We start from the raw sequence: 19025 nt of genomic DNA, 5'->3' as shown, positions 1-19025 counted from the left end.
GGAACTGTAGACCACAAAAAGATCAGGAAAGTCACTGGGGAGGGACTTGGGCCATATCCAGACACTTTACTGCCTGGGCTCAGCCATCCACTCTGACTTCCTTGAGGTCTTTTCTGCTTCTGCTTACCACTCAGTGAGCTGAGATGAGCTGACAAGTATATTCTGTGGATAATTAAGGTTTATTGTTTAAATTATATGTCACTTATTAAATATTCTTGATAAGTTTTAAAATGAAAGAATAGAACATTTTCTACTTTTCACTTTAAAAACAATTAGGCATTTACTTACATTGATACAGATAGTGTATGTACATTGTGTGTGTCAACAGAAAAGAGGTTCTTCAATAGGCCTGCCTGCTGAGGAACAGCAAGATACCTTGGTAGACTTTCCTTCTGACTTCAAGTGTGTAGCAAATCGTGGCGATCCCTGGGCCTCCCACTTACCGCCACCTAGGCAAGGATATGGATAGGCGAAGGCCGAGGCTCTGTAGAACTGCACCTTGAGACAAGGTCCTCTTATTCCCGCCCTCCAGTCTCAGGTGTGTCCCCAAAAAGGCTGCTGGGGTACAAGGTGATGACACCATCGGCCTAATGGATGTGTTTTGTATCCTGTCCCCAGAGCCTGGTCACTCTCCGTACAGCCGGGCAACTCTCCCCAGCGGGCAGCGAGGCTTCATGGTGCCAGGCCTTAAGGGCCGTAGAAAGTCGGGTGTGACCTCTGCTTTCCGGCTGGGGTGCTGTGAGGGGCTTGGCAGTGGGTGTAGCTGATGCGCTGATATTCTCATTGCCAGGGAGGCAAGGGGCTTGAGGTGGAGCCAGCGGCCTCCAGAGATGTTGCTAGTTGGTCTGAAGGGGGCAGCATGGAACTCAGTCCCCTCCCTATGGCTTCTGCACGAGGGCCCTGGGCCAGGTGTGCTAATGCATTGCATCATGGGTGGTACTGCTCCGGCAGGGCTGGCAGCCACAGCGGGGGTCCTGGAGATGGATGGGCCTGCCTCCCTGTCCGTAGGTGCAAGGGGCTTGGCGACACTGTGGAAGGCAGCCTCCCTGGGGTCTATGACTGTAGGGGGGCAAGCCAGAGTGGACTTTGAGCTGGTGATGGGCTGGTGGCGCTGTGAGCTTGGGACCCAGCCAGGCACGGCAGTTTCCTGGCCCGTGCTGACTCTGCCCATGCTTTCCTCCTCAGAGCCAACCAAACACCTGCTCAGGCAACTCAACGAGAAAGGTGAGTGTGTGAGGTGGCCAGCTGTTCCCAGAGAGGGGGGGAGGAGGAGGGGAAGCAGCCGACAACCTAGGGGTTGACCTGAGGGTGGGGGATTGTCAGAATAGTGTAGAAGGGTCTCTGCCTCCGTTCTCCCCTGGAAGAGGGCCTCGCCCCTGGCTGGCTGAGGAGAGGGGCTGGAGCTCTCCCCTATGCACAGGCCTCATGCCCTTTTCTCTGGAAACAATGAGAACCGAGCAACAGGCACAGACCTGCGCTGCTCTGTGGCCCCTGGGCCCCTGCTCTGTCAGTCATTCTTTTGAAAGCACAGGAGACGAGGTGAGGGTTCTGGGAGCAGGAGCCCCCAGTGAGGCCTTCCCCAGGGGGCTGTCCAGAGGTCTTTCTCCTGCTTACTGATCTCTTCCCCTCCCCTGCCCCTCGCCGGTGTGTTGGGGACCCGGTGGTGATGTCCGCAGCCCGAGCAGCAGGAATGAAGGTAAAGGCCAGTGGGAGGAGGGGACTGGCTGACAGAGGAGGGTGGGACTGCCCAGGTCAGCCCCTGGCCCCTTCAGCCCTCATTGTCTTCATTCATTCAACAAATGCCTGCTGAGCACCCACTGTGTACCAGGCTGTGTGGCATAGGGCCACAGAGATGAAGAAGACATGGGCCTTGCCCTGGGGGCCCTTTTGCACCCTCTTCCTAGAACAGCACCCCGCGGGGGCCTGCCCAGCATGGACCTGCTCAGATTTCCGTCTCTCTAGGGTAGACAAGTAGGCAGGCCTCTTTGGGTTCTGAATTTTTGACCAGGTCACAGCCTTTCCAACATGAGAACGCCCGCCCCTCCCTGGACCCCAGTGGAGACCTGAGTTGGGCATCTAGGTGTGGCTTTCTGTGTGAAGCCTCCCCACCCACAACTGCCTGCAAGAGGACAGGAGGTTGCCCAAGAGGCTGGTCACGAGGGGGTCTTGTGCTCTGAACAGCATGCAGGCAGTGCTGGCACCCTCCTGGACTTTGGGCAGCCCTCTCGTGCTCGGGGCCTGCAGCCAGAGGCTGAAGGGGCTGCCCAGGAGGAGGAAGAGGAAGAGGAGGAGGTGGTGGAGGAGGAGGAGGAGGAGGAGGAGGAAGAGCAGGCCTTTCAGGTCTCTCTGGAGGACCTGACAGGGCATGAAGGCAACGAGAAAGGGGCTGGGCCGAAGCCCCCAGGCTCAGAGGAGGAGGAGGAGGAGCAGGAGGAGAGCCTGGCGGTGGCGGAGCAGGTAGCTGACTTTGCCAGCTCCCTGCTGGCCGCCCTCCACTGCTGGCACTATCGGGCCAACGCTTTACTTTTCTCCCGGGGCGCTATGGTGAGGTGTCTCTTCGATCTCCCCTCCTCCTTGCATGCTCCCTGGGATGTGCATGCCCACCCAAGGGCCCCCTCTGCTGCCCTCCCCACCCCACCCTGCCCTAGTTTTACTCCTCCCCTCAGCACTTAACACCCTCGCTCGCTGTCACACCCTGGTGAGCCCCTGGCATGCTCTGTTCCAGTACTGGGCACTTATCATTATAACGCCCAACAAGCATGACAAGTGGGGTGGGGCGGTGGGGGCAGGGAGAAGCTAGCACACAGTGGAGCTGGAAAGGTCAAGTCCACTTTGTCTGGACGGAAAGGTGGGCCGAGGTTTTCTGAAGCTGCATGCCTGACAAGGCTTTCTGCAGCCCTAGGCCTGGCATTCAGGTTGGCTCTGGAATGGCTCAGGCCCAAGACTGGCTCTCAGCTCAGCCCAGCCCCTTGGGGCGTGGGAGGCGCTGCCTGTGTTGGGATGCAGAAGGGATCAGCTTCCAGTTGTCTTGGAGTTGATGACTGACCTCTACCTCTGCAGGGAAAGGGGCGCAGGGAGTCTGAAGGCTCCAGGAGCAGCAGAAGGCCCAGTGGTCCGTCTCCAACCAGTGCTGAGAAGCGCATGAGCTTCGAGTCCGTTTCTTCCCTGCCAGAGGTGAGCGACCAGCAGGTGGGATGGGGATAGCAGGAAGAACTTGGAGTGCAGATTTCCAAGTCTGCAAATAGGGCTTTCAGGCATAGGCTTTCCCATTGGGCTCATGGGAACAGAGATTCTCCACCTCCCAGGACTCTCAGCCCTGCATGAAGTCTGTTTGGCCTAGAGTATATGGTTTGGTAAGCAGACCACCCCTTTCTATGAATTAGAAAAAGACTCCCCTTTGGGCAGATGCAGTCCCATGTCAAGGGCACACAGCTAGTGGAAATGAACCAGGTATTAGGCTCCCTTAGTTAGGCCACCTTGTATGGGTTATAAGGCCCTGTCCCTGCCAGCATGCCAGACATTGAAATCACACCTGTGGTCACCTGGGCAAAGGGTAGGGAACTGATGTCTGTTGGACACGTCCTCTGTAACTGATGTGTTATTTCTTCCTTCTCTTCCCACAACAGCTCTAGAAGGAAAAGGGCTCTGAGTGGTTGATGGCGTGCCTAACACTGAGCAGCTCCTGAGGGGCGGGGCTGAGATCAGACCTGGGGCTGGGACTCAGAGGCCCACTCTCCTCCTCCTGCTGCCCTATGCTGTCTGTGGGTTGTGGGAAGCAACGTCCTTTACTTTCCCAAAGTTATAAGGGAACGATCGTGAGCTACGGCCTGGACCCATGTTGGACCCCACAGCCAGGACTAAGAAGCCTGGATGATACTGGACAGGAATGTAGCATGATGTCTTAGCTTGAGCTGCTATAACAAAATCCCTTACTGCTGCCTGGGTGGCTTAGTTATTGCTCAGTTTTGGAGGCTGGAAATTCTAAGGTCAAGATGCCAGCAGACTGGTGAGGGCTCGCCCTCTGCTTCATAGATGGTGGCTTCTTGCTGTGTCCTCACATGGCAAAGGGGCAACGAAGCTCTCTTGAGCCTCTTTTGTAAGGGATCTGACCCCATTCATGAGGATGGAGTCCTCGTGACCTAATTTTCCAAACGCCCCACCTCTCATTCCCATCACACTGGGTGTTAGCCTCCACCTGGCAATTTTAGGGATATGCAGACATTCAGACCAGAGCAAATGGGGGTGTCCAGTAATAATACAATGAGAACCACGCATTAAAACATTTAAAAGAAGCAGATGAAATTAATTTTAGTAGTGTATTTTATTTAACCCAATGTATGCAGAGTATTATTCTAACATGTAATCAACATAAAAAGTTACTGATATATTTTGTCCCTTTTTTCTATACAGAGTCTTTGCAATCTGATGTGTATTTTACCCCAAGAGCAGGTTTCCACTGGGCCTGACCCCATTTCGCGTGCTTGGAAAGCCACAGTGACTATGGCTCCCATGTTGAACAGTGCAGGTCTAGATCCTGGGTGCTCTGCAGATTCCAGACTAGAACAGAAGGAATTAGGTCCGATCTTAGAATTTAGTGTTTGCTCTTCTCTCTCTAATGACTGCTCTGGAAAGCTGTATATATCAGCAGTTCTGTGGTTCAAATTACCATCAAGGTGGTCAAGAGGGAATTCTCACGTTTGCTTTCTTCCTTGCCCATTTCCTGGGCATAGGCAGTTGTGCTGGGCCCACAGGTGTTGGGAGGAGCCGCATTCCTCCCAACAGGGAGGAATCAAGAGGTCCTCACCCTCTTGATAGGATTCCAGCATGTGGCTGTGTTGCTCTCTAGACCCTCATCCACGTGGGAGGCCCCGTCCCCTGAGGAAAACGAAATGGCCTCTCATGTTGCACGGGTCTGGGTTTCGAACCCTAGAACCTCCAAGTGAGGAGCCTCTAGGGCTTTGGCGAGCTGCCTCACCATCAGCCATGCTGGTTCCATGATGCTGTGAGAACCAGCCCCTGGGAACCGGGGGCCATGCCCTACCCACTGTTGTGTATTCCCACCTCGTCCCTGTAGTTCCCAGGCTGGCTGCCATCAAGGTGTCGCCATCCGGCACCATCTGCATTCTTAGTGTTTTCCTTGGTTTTGGGGACATGGGCCCACCACCCCCACTGTAGGATGACTAAAGGACACAGTCATGTTCCTCTAAGGACCCATTGCCCTACTCCTAAGTTGTGCTCATTCTGATTGCCTTGGGTCCTAAACTGTAGGTCCCTGTCATTGGGCCTTGAGCAGGCCATGCTGTTCCCTTGTTCCCCAGGTCCCATGAAGGAGGCTTTTACTCATGTGAGCCTTTTCTGCTATGTTTCAGGTTGAGCCGGACCCTGAGGCTGGGAGTGAGCAAGAGGTATTTGCTGCTGTGGAAGGGCCCAGTGCCGAGGAGATGCCCTCAGACACAGAATCTGGAGAAGTCCTGGAGACACCGCTTGACGCCCACCGGGGGCTTCTGGGGATGGAACCCCCGGGTGACATGGTGGGCTTCGTGGCGGCTGAGAGCACTGAGGACCTTAAGGCCCTGAGCAGTGAGGAGGAAGAAGAAATGGGGGGTGCCGCCCAGGAGCCTGAAAGCCTTCTGCCACCCTCCGTGCTGGACCAGGCCAGTGTCATTGCGGAGCGGTTTGTTAGCAGCTTCTCTCGGCGGAGCAGCGTGGCACAGGAGGACAGCAAGTCCAGTGGCTTTGGGAGCCCACGGCTGGTCAGCCGGAGCAGCAGCGTGCTCAGCCTGGAGGGCAGTGAGAAGGGCCTGGCGCGGCGTGGCAGTGCCACAGACTCCCTCAGCTGTCAGCTCTCCCCAGAAGTGGACATCAGTGTGGGGGGGGCCACAGAGGACAGCCCTTCTGTCAATGGGATGGAGTCCCCAAGCCCAGGCTGCCCAGTGGAGCCCGACTGGTCTTCCTGCAAGAAGAAGGAATCAGCGCTCTCCACCCGAGACCGGCTGTTGCTAGACAAGATTAAGAGCTATTATGAAAATGCAGAACACCACGATGCGGGCTTCAGTGTCCGTCGCCGGGAGAGCCTCTCCTACATCCCCAAAGGACTGGTAAGAAACTCCGTCTCCAGATTCAACAGCCTTCCTCGGCCAGACCCAGAGCCAGTACCTCCAGTGGGGCGCAAGAGACAGGTGGGCTCTCCGGCCGACTTCGTGGGCCCTGTTTGAGCTCCCAGGACCAAGCCAGGCAGGCAAAGGGGACCCACCTCCCATCTCAGATGCTGAGTTCCGCCCATCATCAGAAATTGTGAAGATCTGGGAGGGAATGGAGTCTTCTAGGGGGAGCCCTGGGAAGGGGCCAGCCAGGGCCAGGCCAATGGCTTTGACCTGCATGAGCACTCTGTCATCTGGAGGAGCATGAGCTGGGAGCCATCACGGAGGAGTCAGCCACTGCCTCCCGGAAAGTTCCTCTCCCACTGAGGGGCGCAGTCCAGCCCACCTGGCCCGGGAGCTGAAAGAGCTGGTGAAGGAGCTGAGCAGCAGTACCCAGGGGGAGCTGGTGGTCCCACTGCACCCCCGCATCGTGCAGCTCTCCCATGTAATGGACAGCCACGTGAGCGAGCGCGTCAAGAACAAGGTCTACAGCTGGCCCGCCTAGTACAGCCTCCGAATCAAGAGCAACAAGCCAGTGATGGCCAGGCCACCACTGCAGTGGGAAAAGGCGGCCCCTGAGAGGAACGGAAGAGCCCCACTGTGCCCTGTCTACAGGAAGAGGCTGGAGAGCCATTAGGTGGCAAAGGTATGACAGGAGCGGCATGTGGGCCCTTCCCCAAGCCTAGGACTGCAGAGCCAATAAGGAGCCACTTGGCTCCTCGGGGAAAGTGACCTCTAAGGAGGCTCTACCAAAAGGGAGAAGCTAGACCCTGGGCACCAAGGGCACAGGGTGAGCCCTGGCGGCCAGTCCAGTGCTCTGAGGCCAAACTTGCTCTCCTGGTTAAGCCCTTTTGACGCCCTCTGCTTCAGCCCTTCCCATCCAGCAGAGACTTCTGGAGGAAGCATGGCCCCAGGCCCCTCCTTTAGCAGGATGGGAGCAGAAGCTCTCCCCTCTTCCTTTGACTACCTGACCCCTTTCCACTGCTCTTCATTCTTCCCATGGCCCTTCATGAAAGGGGCTGTGGATGGTAAATGAGATTTTCCCATCACACCCAAACCCCAACAACCAGCCTTTCCTGGAAGGTGAGTTGGATCCTGCTCAGAGACCCCCTTGCAGCTCTGCCCTCCCGCCCCGTGCTTCAGGCAGCTTGCTCTCTCCTCACAGGTAAGAGGAAGCCAGTGCTGTCTCTCTTCGACTACGAGCAGCTGATGGCCCAGGAGCACAGCCCTCCCAAGCCCTCCTCGGCTAGGGAGACATCGCCACAGCGTTTCTCCTTCAACCCGTCTGCTGTCAGCCAGAGGACCACCTCGCCTGGGGGCCGGCTCTCTGCCCGGAGCCCCCGCAGCCCCACGGAGACCTTCAGCTGGCCTGACGTCCGAGAGCTCTGCTCCAAGTACGCCTCCCGCGATGAGGCACGCCGAGCAGGCGGTGGCGGGCCCCGTGGCCCACCCGTCAACAGGAGCCACTCGGTGCCGGAGAACATGGTGGAGCCGCCTCTGTCGGCCAGGGTGGGCCGCTGCCGCAGCCTGAGCACCAAGAGGGGCCGGGGAGGCGGAGAGGCTGCCCGATCCCCTGGGCCTCTGCCCCAGAGCAAGCAGGACGGAGGCGAGACCCTGTATGTCACTGCAGACCTCACCCTTGAGGACAACCGGCGGGTGATTGTCATGGAGAAGGGACCCCTTCCCGGCCCCACGGCGGGGCTAGAGGAGAGCAGTGGTCAGGGACCAAGCTCGCCGGGGGCCCTGCTGGGGCAGGGCCAGGACTTCCAGCAGTCTGCAGAGTGTCGGCTGAAGGAAGAAGGTCCCAGGGACCTGGCAGACCCGAGCCAGCAGGGTAGAGTGAGAAACCTCAGAGAGAAGTTCCAGGCCTTGAACTCTGTTGGTTGATGCTGACTCCTGGGGGAGGGAGGAGTCATGTTGGAGGTTGGGGAAGAATCTGGGCATCCTTCCCCTCAAGCCTGGGCTCATGGAGCCCCTGCCCAGGGCCCTCCGGCAGGCGGAAAGTCTGTCCCCTCTGCCCTTCGGGAAGGATGCTCCCGTGTGCAGGGGTCTCCTGCCTGTGCCATCCACTGGGGCTCGAGACAACTTCCCACTCACCTGTGAGGCTGGTGTGGCTGCTTCCCTTGTAAATAGTTCTTTTCTGGTAAGAAGCCAAATATCGAAGCTCACCTCTTCCCAGAGAGCAAGCTCTGCTCAGGCCTCCAGCGTTGGCTGGCCATGGCCACAGCCAGACCGAGGAGCCCACCCCCAGCGAGACTCAGGCAGTGGCCTGGAGAGGCTTTACTCTGTAACTGTGGCTTTTCTTAGGGTCCAGGCAGGAATGAAGCCGATAATTTATTGCTTTCCATTCCGTGGTATGATGTGCGCGTGCGTGAGTATGTGGCCTCTGTTTATTCCCCTCCTGTCAAGAATGAAGTGGATGCAGTTCAGGTACTTTTGAGGGTTGTTGCGCTGACCCTGTGGTTGTCGCTGATGTACACACATTTCATTATTTGCCAATGGTGCAATAACCACTGCTGACCAACCCACTATGTGTGAACTCCTTCCTGGGCCTGGCTGGGGTAGGGAAGGTTATTCGTGGGCCAGGGATGTCTTAGGGAGATGGAGACATGGAGGTGGTTCCTTCCACACTCATTGGTCACCTGAGCTCATGAAACATAAGGCACTTGGGTACTGGTGGGGGAGGTGGGGCAGGAGGATGTGAGGTTGGGAGCTTGCTCTCTGCTGCCTAGACTCCCATGGGCTTCTCTGTCAAGCAGCAGCCTGCTGTCCTGTCTAGGGTAGGGAGTCCTGCATGCCAGCCTTTTGCTCTTTTCCCCAAGGGCCAGAGTTGGACTAAAAAAAGGGAGGTGGTGAGGTAGACCGTTTTTCTCATAAGCAGAAGTTCCCAGTATCTGGTGCCTTTTGCACTTCTCTCCAGTTCCCAGGAAACGTCCTAGAAGGCAAGGATTCTTTTTTTTTTTTTTTTTTTTTTAAAAGAGATGGAGTCTCATTCTGTCACCCAGGCTGGAGTGCAATGGCGTGATCTTGGCTCACTGCAACCTCCGCCTCCCAGGTTCAAGCGATTCTTGTGTGTCAGCCTCTCAAGTCGCTGGGACTATAGGCACGAGCCACCACACCCAGCTAATTTTTTGTATTTTTAGTAGAGACGGGGTTTTGCCATGTTGACCAGGCTGGTCTCAAACTTCAGACCTCAGGTGATCCACCCACCTCGGCCTCCCAAAGTGCTGGGATTACAGGGGTGAGCCCCTGTATCTGGCTGAAGGCAAGGATTCTAAACTTGGAGACTAGAAATGTCCTAAAGGTGTCTGCACCATTGGATGAGGAGTACTAGTGCATTTTTCTGGGATGGTTCCTCCCTTTTTATCCATTCTCAGAAGTGTCTTTGATTCAGAAGAGTTAGGAATGCCTCCCTATTTCAGCTGTGTTTTCTGCCCTTTCTCCACAGAGGTCCGGCCTCATTTTGCTCAATTTTTTTTTCTGACTGGGGCCTGGGAGGTGGACGCTGCAGGGCCTGGATGGTAGAGCTGCCTGACAAGTGTTCAGCGGGGCTGCTGGGCCAGGGCCCTGTGGGCCTTCTGACCCAACCTGAAGATGGGTCTGCTGAGTCTAACAAGGTCAAGGGAAGATCAGAGGGACCTAGATTCTTTTTTTTCCTCCGCTTGAAATGGAGTCTTGCTCTGTCACCCAGGCTGGAGTGCAGTGATGCAATTTCGGCTCACTGCAACCTCCACCTCCCTGACCCTCACATTGTCCAGTGCCCTTGTGGTTACTCAGCATCATATCTTGAGACTGGCCTGGCAGGAGCCAGTGACTGTGGAATGACCACAGAAGATTCAGGGCAGCTGCCAGACCAGGGGCTACCTCTGCCCTTCGCTGTTTCTGCTCAAGAGAGGTTGTCACTAGCCTCTGATCTTCCCTTAAAGAACCCAACTGGGACTCTTCAGAGGGTGGGGCCCAGGAAGTTGTAGTTAACCCCTTCTCCAGGCAGTCCTTACACAGCCATCTAGGTATGCCTGGGAACCTTGCACCAGGTCGGTGGTTCTCACTGGCTGCCCATTGGAATCATCTGAGGAGCCTTTTGGAAACGGTGCTTACATTCCATCTCCCTAGACCAACAGAAACCGCCCTCTGGAGGTGAATCCCAGGCTTAGAGATTCTGATGATTCTGTGGTCCAGGAGTGCTGAGATCCGTCCTGAGTTCTGTGGGGAGGGGCCTGGACTGATCATTGCTCGGAAATGATTTTGCCCTACAGCAGGCCTTCAAGTTGATCAAATGCATGAATGAGTAAGCTTTTCTCAGAGTTTGTGGTGAAGCCCAGGACCTGGGTGCTTGTAGTCGTCCCCATAAGGCTCCCAGGGACAAGCTGGAGAGTCTGGCTGTCCCTCTGTCTCCATGGTGCCAGCCCTCTTAGACCCAGTTCAAAGGGAGAGGAGGCTAGTCAAATAAGAAACTGAGAGAAATATGGAGCATTATTGATTTATTAGAAAAACTAGTAAATGGGATTCCTCTGGTTGGTGGAAGCACGGTTGAGCAGGTGGAGGACAGGACCCAGCTGGCCCCAGGGCCAGCCCCAGATTGCATGGTCTGTGCCCAAGAGGGTTGCATTCCTCTGCAGCCGCCGCCTCCTCGTTTCCTCCCTGAGCTTGTTTGTCCAAGCCACCAAGCCATGTGGTCCCACTGGTTTCGTCCTCCTCTGGATTCCTGCCCCCCTCCCATGAAGGAAGGAAGAGGATTCAGGGTCGGCCTTGGGGACCCTGGTTGCCTCCGATAGGCAGGAAGGAGGAGGGATGTGGAGGAGAGGCTGAGCCTTCCACGGGCCTCCTGTTAGGGGTGCTAGTGGAGGCCAGGCTGGGGAGGAAAGCCCAAGGACCCTCCACACCTCCCATAGCCAGTCAGTTGAGGCCGGGACAAAGGGGAAGGAGAGGGAAGGAGGACCGCCTGCCCGTGGCCGGAAGGAGCTTCCTCTAAACTGCCCTGGGGAGGAAGCCTGGTATGCTGGTGTGGACTGGAGCTGTGTCAACCTAGTTTAGGAATACTGTCAAAGAAAAGACTGTAAAGTAGAATAAGGAGAGAAAAAAAAAGACCTTGCCAGGGTACTGGGAGAGCTTAGCCCTGTGTGGCACAGGGCCTCCCAAAGCTGGATGCCTGCGGTTTCAGTCCAGTTGGTCGAATGTCTTGGGGCCTGGGTGACAGGAGGGATGTGTGGGGAGCTGGCAACAGAATGGTCACATGCAGCTGGCTGCCCTGGACCAGCCCGGGGGACCTGGGGTGGTGAGATGCTAGCTCTTCCACTGGAGTCCTTCTTTTCTTGGGTCTGTGGAGTTGCTTGCTGGAAATGACTCACTTCAGGTGCTGATTTGGCACACGTGGAAGGGGGAGGGTGGGCCCTTGTCCCTTGGCTCCCTAAAGACTGGCCCAGGGAAACAGTTGAGGGAGATGCTTGCCACCATCTGCCCTTCAGCAAGGAACCTGCTTTCTGCCCCAGAGGACATGCCCGCAAGTGTACCAAAGGCCTACTTTATTGCTAGGTGAGTGCAGTCATCTCACTGTCTTGGTTTCCCCAGATACAGAAAGAGGCTGGTGAGTGGTACACACTAGGTTCCCTGTATAGGATCATATGCACTGAAGCCAAATGAAGACCTTGCCCACCAGGGCGGGAACCTGGGGATATCAGGCTCCATTGGATGACGTCTTCCTTCCTGTAGCTCCTGCCTGCTGCAGTTGGTGTCTCCCTGACAGTGTCAGGGCCACAGGGTGGAACTTTCTGCTGGCACTGGTCAGCACTCAGGGTTCCTCAGGGGGCCTCATTCTGGATGCCTGCCCCTGTGGCTTCTACCTGAACCTCACCTCCTTCATCTCCATGGAACTAAGGTCCTTCACACAGGGAAAGTGATAGAAACTGCCTGCAGGCCCTGGGGACTTCTGTGGTTTCCCTGGGGGAGAATGCCTGCTGCCACCCGCACCCCACCTGCTTGACTCCTCTCTTGGACCTAACCCTAGTTAGATACTGGGCCAGAACTGTGTTGCTTTCAGAGTAGAGTGGTGGGAAAATCCTTGTGGAGTGACTTTTCTCTCCCTCCAGAAGTATAACCTGGGCAGCAAGGGGAAGGTCATTCCTGAAGACGTAGGTTGCAGAACTTCTGGCGCTCAGGGCTGGAAGGTGGTAGATATTTGACCTCTGTACTCATGTGACACTCCCCCCCACCCCCCACCCAAGACCTGGGGCCAAGACCTTCTGGAGAAGCTGATCAAGGGGTACCACACCTTCATGGCTCTGGCCCCGACATCTGTCCCAACTGTGCAGGGGTAGCTGTCAAGGGTGGTGATGTCAAGGCATGGCTGCATCTGCCACCCCGAGACGATAGGTGATCAACTTTGCTGTCTGCCCAGCCGTACCTTCCGAAGTCCCAGCTGCAGACAGGATGCAATTGGACATTTGGCTTTGGGATGCTTCACTGCAGGGGTATCCATCTTGTATCCGGGGGCCCACACTGTCCCCTAGGGGGCCTACATCTGTCGGATATTGCTGGTTTGGCTGCCACTGGGAGTAGGGGGAGGGTCCTAGCATTGAGAGGGACAGCCTTAGGCAGTGTTGTGACCTACTCCTTCAGATCACAGCCCTGTGCCCTAGCCACAGTTTTCAATGAGGAATGGTCTGACCTTGCTGCCCCTCCTGGGACTGCCTGTGGTGGCACAAGGGTGCTGGAGGCACTCAGCCAGGCCCTGCCAACCGTGGAGGGTGCCCTTTGATCTGGGGGGAGAAGCAGAGAGGAGGGATGTGGTGGCCCCTGAGGTGAGAGTTCCAGTTCTGCGGAAGCCCAGCGGGGAGGAGGTTGGCAGCACCCAAGGCCCTGCACCCAGTCTGGTCCCCTCAGCCCCCCACAGCCCCTGACCCAGAGCTAGGGCTTTGTGGGCCACCTGAAGTCTCCTCATGCCCCTAGGTGGCTGGCTATGCATTTCCAGTGCCCTCTTCCTTTCCCCTTTCCCTGGCTGCCACCAGGTGGGAGGTGACCCCAAGCAAGACTTGCTTTAGGAACGGGCAGCGTTTGAGGAACCCCATCAGCCTTCTCCAGATCTTTTTTTTTTTTTCTTTTTTTTTTTGTTTGGTTGGGGGTAAGGGGCCTGCGCACCCTCGGCTCAGGAGGAGGGTGGGAGAGGAAGGCGTGTGCCTCAGAGAACCGTTTCCTGCCCCCAGGCCTGGAGGCCCCGAGGGCGCCAGAGGAGCTGGGAGCCCCTGTCCCCGGAGCAGAGCCGGCGCGGGCGAGGGCATGGAGGGGGCGTCGGCCCAGGACGCGCGGGCGAAGGCAGCTTTTGCAGTGCAGCGTGGGGCCCGGGGGCCCGGCCCGCGACTCGATTCGACAGGTGGGCGGCGGCGAGAGGAGGCCAAGGCCCGGGGCGCCAGGTCTCTGCGACTCTGCCGCGCCCGCCAGCCCCACCCGCGGGGGCCTCCGGCCGCTACTTCTTTTTGGGGAAGAAGCTGAATCTCTTCTCCTTGTCCTTCTTGCCAAGGCTGGGGTCGGGGCCGGAGAGGGAGGGCAGGGGCAGGCTCTGCGCCTTGACGCGGATGCTCTGGGACTCGTTGATGGCGGTGCTCACGCCCTGCAGCCAGGACAGCATCTCCTCCTGCGGGGCAGAGGGTCACGGTGGAGTCTGGAGGCCCACAGCCCCCACCTCGCGGGCCAGGCAACAATGGGGGGCTCTTGGGACTGCCCCTTCTGAGGGGGCCTCCAGGGCAAGCGGCCTGGGGTCCTCCACCTACCCCTTTGTTAGCCAGGTCTGGGCTAGACTGCCCGCGCTTACCTCGTCCTTGCCATGGAAGAGCCACTCGCTGCCATTACTCAGCCTAGGAGGACAAAGGGTTTCCTGTCATGGAGACACCTTTGGAGGGGGCGCTGGGCAGAGGGCTGGCCCAGCCTCTGCCACAATTCCCTGAGCCGAAGATCCAGAACCCTCTCAGGCAGCCCAGCACTTTCTGAGAGGTCAAAGTCTGGACCATCAGCCTCTTTGATTTGAAAAACCCCTGAGGAGTAGCTCAGGCATGGAGCTGGTCCCATACAGAGGGCCTCTGCCCTGCCACTAATGCCCAATCAAGCCATCAACCTGAACTTTCAAAGGCCAGGAAGGCCTCACCTCAGTTTAAAGACATGCTTCTTCTTTTTGTAGTTGGCAGCAATCTCACAGATGGCATGTCTCAGGGCCAGGGGTTCCTCCCCATGGTAGGGCATCCCCAGGGCCAGGTTCTTGGCATCCTTGTAGAAGGTTAACTCACTGTTCCTGAGCACACAGTACAGGTTGTTCCAGGACCTGCAAAGATGCAGACAGGCAGGTCACCCGCATCCTGATACGGCATCTCTGGTGTCAATTCCTATAGCTTCACCATTAAAACAAAATTACAGCATGTTTGTTCTGATACATAGTAACATGTTTTATTGTTAAAAAATCATCTGCATGTAATTTCATTACAAAAAAATTAGCTATTATTAACATTTTATGTGTTCCTTCTAGTCTTCACATTTTCATTTTTTTTTTTTTTTTTTGCTATTCACAGATAGCTAAAACTTTATGTATATATTCAATTTTATATCCTGTTTCTAAGCATAACACTAAATCATGAGTATTTCTCCATATCCTCAAATATTTCTTTTTTTGCCGGGCACGATGGCTCACACTTGTAATCCCAGCACTTTGGGAAGCCAAGGCGGGCGGATTGCCTGAGGTCAGGAGTTCGAGACCAGCCTGGCAAACATTGTAAAACCCCATCTCTACTGAAAATACAAAAATTAGCCGGGCTTGCTGGTGCATGCCTGCAGTCCCAGCTACTCAGGAGACTGAGACAGGAGAATCGCTTGAACCCGGGAGGTGGAGGTTGCAGTGAGCTGAGATCCCGACACTGCACTTCAGCCTGGGTGACAGAGATGAGACTCCGTGTCAAAAAAAAAAATAAAAAATTTATATATAATATATAAATATATATTAAATATATATGTTATATATGTGTGTATATATACATATGTGTATGCATATATACATGTATATATGTGTATATATACATATGTGTATGCATATATACATGTATATATGTGTATATATACATATGTGTATGCACATACACATGTATAATATATGTATATATGTATATATAAATGTTATATATGTAATATGTATATATTATAAATGTAATATAATATATAAATGTTATATATAATATATAAATATAATATATAATATAAACATATATAATATTTATATATTATATATATATTTTTAGGCTGAGCCTCTGTCACTCAGGCTGGAATGCAGTAGCCCGATCTCAGCTCACTGCAACCTATACCTCCCAGGTTCAAGCGATTTTCTTGCCTCAGCCTCCCGAGTAGCTGGGACTACAGGCACAAGCCACGGCTAATTTTTGTATTTTTAGTAGAGATGGGGTTTCACCACATTGGCCAGGCTGGTTTTGAACTCCTGACCTCAGGTGATCCACCTGCCTCGGCCTCCCAACGTGCTGGGATTACAGTCCTGAGCCACCACGCCTGGCCCATATCCTCAAATATTTCTTAAAATAATTTTGAGTAGCTATGTGGAAACCTATCACAATCCCTTTATTGATGAACCTTATAATACTGGAAAATTTGTCCATAATTTAAATAGCAATGTGATGAACATTCTTACACATAAATCTGTGCCTGTAATTCTGATCTTACCTTGAAGTACACTTACAGAAGTGGAACTATTACGTTTTAAGACCAACAGTAAAAAATTAACTTTTGAAGTATTTCTACATCCATTAGCGTATTTGATTCTCACTACAGAACTGTGAAGGAATGAACAGGTTTTTGTGTCGGTGATTGTTTTTTGTTTTGATGAGATGTGCCAAGCATACTAAACTTTTTAAAGGAGCAAATTTTACAAATAGGGCTCATGTCAGCCAGGCGAGGTGGCTCACGCCTATAATCCCAGCACTTTGGAAGGCTGAGGTGGGCGGATCACGAGGTCATGAGTTCGAGACCAGACTGACCAACATGGTAAAACCCTGTCTCTACTAAAAATACCAAAAAAACCCCAAAACAAAACAAAATAAAAATACAAATTAGCCAGGTGTGGTGGCACATGCCTGTAATCCCCGCTACTCAGGAGGCTGTGGCAGAAGAATCACTTGAACCTGGGAGGCGGGGGTTGCAGTGAGCCAATATTGAGCCACTTCACTCGAGCCAGGGTGACAGAGTGAGACTCTGTCTAAAAAAAAAAAAACGAACAAACAAAAAAACAAATTGGGCTCACGTCAACTGGCATGTTTGGTGAGAGCATCAAATTCATAACTGAAGAGGTGGGCTGGCCCGAGCCTCTTCATTCACACATGGGAAGCATGTTGCTACATTTCTACAGTAACAGACTCTGTTTCCTCCTCCTCTTCATCCTCCTCTGTCCCCATCTTCTCCTCTCCCTCTTCTCCCCCCTTACTTTTGAGGGCAGGAAGGTGGGGAAACTAGTAGAGCACATAGGGAGGAAGTTCCGGAAGGTCAGAGAGAGAAACTGACCATGCAAAGCTGGCTGAAAAGCCATTTTATGAAGCCCCATTTCTCACTCCGCGCTCAGGGATCTTTCCTCTAGCAGAAAGGCAGTTACTAAGAAGGAACTGGGTCTTTGGAGAAAGAGCTTGCCTTGAACAAATGACTTAACCTTTCTGAGACTCTGTTTTCCCCACGGAAAAGAGAAACATCAATGTCACAGGATTGTTGCGAAGATGTTATCAGTCCTAACATAATGCCTAGCATATAGTAGGTGCTCAGTAAATGTTAGTTTCTCTTTTCCGGGTAGACTGTCCATTTAAGCAACAAATAAACCTTTTCAGGGCAACTGGGCCCCCAAATGGTTCCTTTTTGGAATTTGGAATCCCTTTCGTGAGTCCCCCAGATACACTCTGCATGCTCATGCTGCCAGCTGTCCCTGGGAATGCGGCTGGCTTCAACCTCCTGGTGCTGCCCTATTTTCCTGGGACCCTGGACGGCTGCTAGAAAGAGGAGGCCCCCAGGGGCCCCAGACAGAGACAGCCCTAGATAGACCAAACCCAAGGGCATGACTGTTTCAGGGTCAGGAAAGGACACAGCCTTTGAGTCAGTTCCTTGGGGTCATAGAGTCACCAAATGACAGCACTGGAAGGGACCTCTGGGAGGCAATAGGCCATGCCCTATCCCCATCACTCCCATTTTACAGCTGAGGACACTGAGGCCTAGAATGGTAAAAAGTGGGGCTCGAACAAGGATGTTGTTAGTGCCAAGACCTACCTAACCTTTAGAGCTACCTATCCCTAGCCCTGGGATAACAGGATAATAATAGCTAGTGTTCACCAAGTGTGTTCACCTACTGTGTGCCAGGAACAGTATCTGTAGTGAAAAGACATACTGTTCTCATCATCCTCTCCTTCCAAATGGGGAAACCGATTTAAAGAGGTTGAGTAACTTGCATGAAGACATAAGATTTGAACTCAGGACCAGAACTGGAGATGAGCTTTCCCATCATGCCAAGTAGCCCTTGGGGCTGGCCCAGAGGGGGTGCCCAGGAGCTCTCACAGGCCGAGGCAGAGGCTCTGCTGGCAGAGAGATCCCTGGGAGCTGTCCAACCTCCCCTCAGCCAGCAGCCTCTCCCGTGCTCACCTGTTGGAAGCCTTCTTGTTGGGCCCCTCCAGGTCGTGCTTGCGGCCCAGGTAGCCTTCCATCTGCACACTGTGCCCATGGTCCCGCGGGGCTAGCAGCGTTGCAGGCTCATCACCCTCGCTCAGAGGCGTATCTAGGACCTTAAAGAGGGGCTCCGTGGCGGGTCTCTCGTCCCCAGCAGATTTCTGCCCATCCTCGTGCTGCCCCGGCGGTGGTGGCTGCTGCAGGTTCTGAGGCCACGTTCCCTCTTCTTCCCCCTGCTCAGGGCATAGGGAGGAGCACACCTTTCTGAGGACTCTGGCCTAGAGATGGCTGTTCTCAGCAAAACTGGGAGGTCAGCAGCCACCCTCCCCGCACTCCCAAGCCTACTTCCTTTCTACTCCCACCTCCTGGCTCACCCTGGTTCTCCCACAACCTGCTATGGGTGCCCACTTGCTTCTCTACTCTGCCTGTGCTTCTGGCTCCATTTCCACCCATTCTTCCTTCAGAGAGCTGCACGGTGGCCCCCTCTCTCCAATGTAACATAGCAACGGAAGGTTCTCAGAGTGAGCCAAAGAGGCCTGAGTGATTATTTCATTAAAGGGGTGTGAGGGAGGGCAGGTTCCAATGCTGTTGGCAAAGCTCTGGCCCCTCCCCTTGCTGCAGCCAGACACTCATATGAGGAAAATTCTGCTGCTAAGACAAGTTCGACAACCACTTGTAGTAGAATGTTGAATGGGAACTCTTCTGGTACCTTCAAATTGTGCCTAAAGCCCTAAAACTAAGGGTACCAGGTCCCAAGTCTGCCCCCGCCACCTTACAAAGGGAGAACCCAGACCCTCCCTGGCCAACAGGTCTAACAGGTCCTCTCTCCATCATTGGGTGAGAACTTTTTGGACAGGGCAGTGGTTCCTAACCCTGGCTGCCTTCCGCAATCACCTCAGGTGCTTTTAAAAGAAACACTCTCAGGCTCCATCTCAAGATGCTGAGTTAACTGGCCTGGGGGTCGGCACATTGGTATTTCTTACTGAGCATTTCATGGGACCTAATGCGCAGCTGCTGAGAATTCCCCTCGTAAGGAGGCACTGCCTTGGGGAACTTCTGTGGTCTTTACCTCCCTGCACCTCCCTGTGGAGACTTGGGGATCCCTGGCCCCTGCCCAAGTCAAGGGCGGGGCCTCCAATGGTGCCACTCACTGTGTGACGTACAGGTGCCCACGAGAAGGGAAGCTGACCTGCCATTCCCTGGCTG

At 54.4% G+C, this 19025-nt stretch overlaps 2 protein-coding genes across 2 annotated transcripts in view; one reads left to right on the top strand and one right to left on the bottom strand.

Moving 5' to 3' along the window:
• The window catches only part of LOC105473700 (pleckstrin homology and RhoGEF domain containing G3), a 72945-nt gene extending 64277 nt beyond the window's left edge, over positions 1–8668 (top strand). Inside the window, 10 exon segments of the mRNA XM_011727643.3 lie at positions 1186–1224; positions 1677–1696; positions 3061–3174; positions 5370–6188; positions 6190–6346; positions 6349–6381; positions 6384–6440; positions 6443–6727; positions 6730–6786; positions 7306–8668. Coding sequence (XP_011725945.2) covers positions 1186–1224; positions 1677–1696; positions 3061–3174; positions 5370–6188; positions 6190–6346; positions 6349–6381; positions 6384–6440; positions 6443–6727; positions 6730–6786; positions 7306–8027 — 2303 coding nt within the window. The 3' untranslated portion in view covers positions 8028–8668.
• Positions 8669–10606: 1938 nt separating this feature from the next.
• Positions 10607–19025, bottom strand: part of LOC105473699 (spectrin beta, erythrocytic) — a 79096-nt gene continuing 70677 nt past the window's right edge. Inside the window, exons 32-35 of the mRNA XM_011727630.3 lie at positions 17796–18052; positions 14275–14448; positions 13945–13987; positions 10607–13767 (exon numbers count right to left, since the gene is read on the bottom strand). Coding sequence (XP_011725932.2) covers positions 13600–13767; positions 13945–13987; positions 14275–14448; positions 17796–18052 — 642 coding nt within the window. The 3' untranslated portion in view covers positions 10607–13599. The remainder of the gene's footprint in view (positions 13768–13944; positions 13988–14274; positions 14449–17795; positions 18053–19025) is intronic.

The sequence above is a fragment of the Macaca nemestrina genome, chromosome 7 (assembly GCF_043159975.1).
Source record: "Macaca nemestrina isolate mMacNem1 chromosome 7, mMacNem.hap1, whole genome shotgun sequence".
In the NCBI taxonomy this organism is placed as follows: Eukaryota; Metazoa; Chordata; class Mammalia; order Primates; family Cercopithecidae; genus Macaca; species Macaca nemestrina.
The sequence above is the reverse complement of the archived record's forward strand: the minus strand, read 5'-3'. Positions and strand labels throughout refer to the sequence as shown.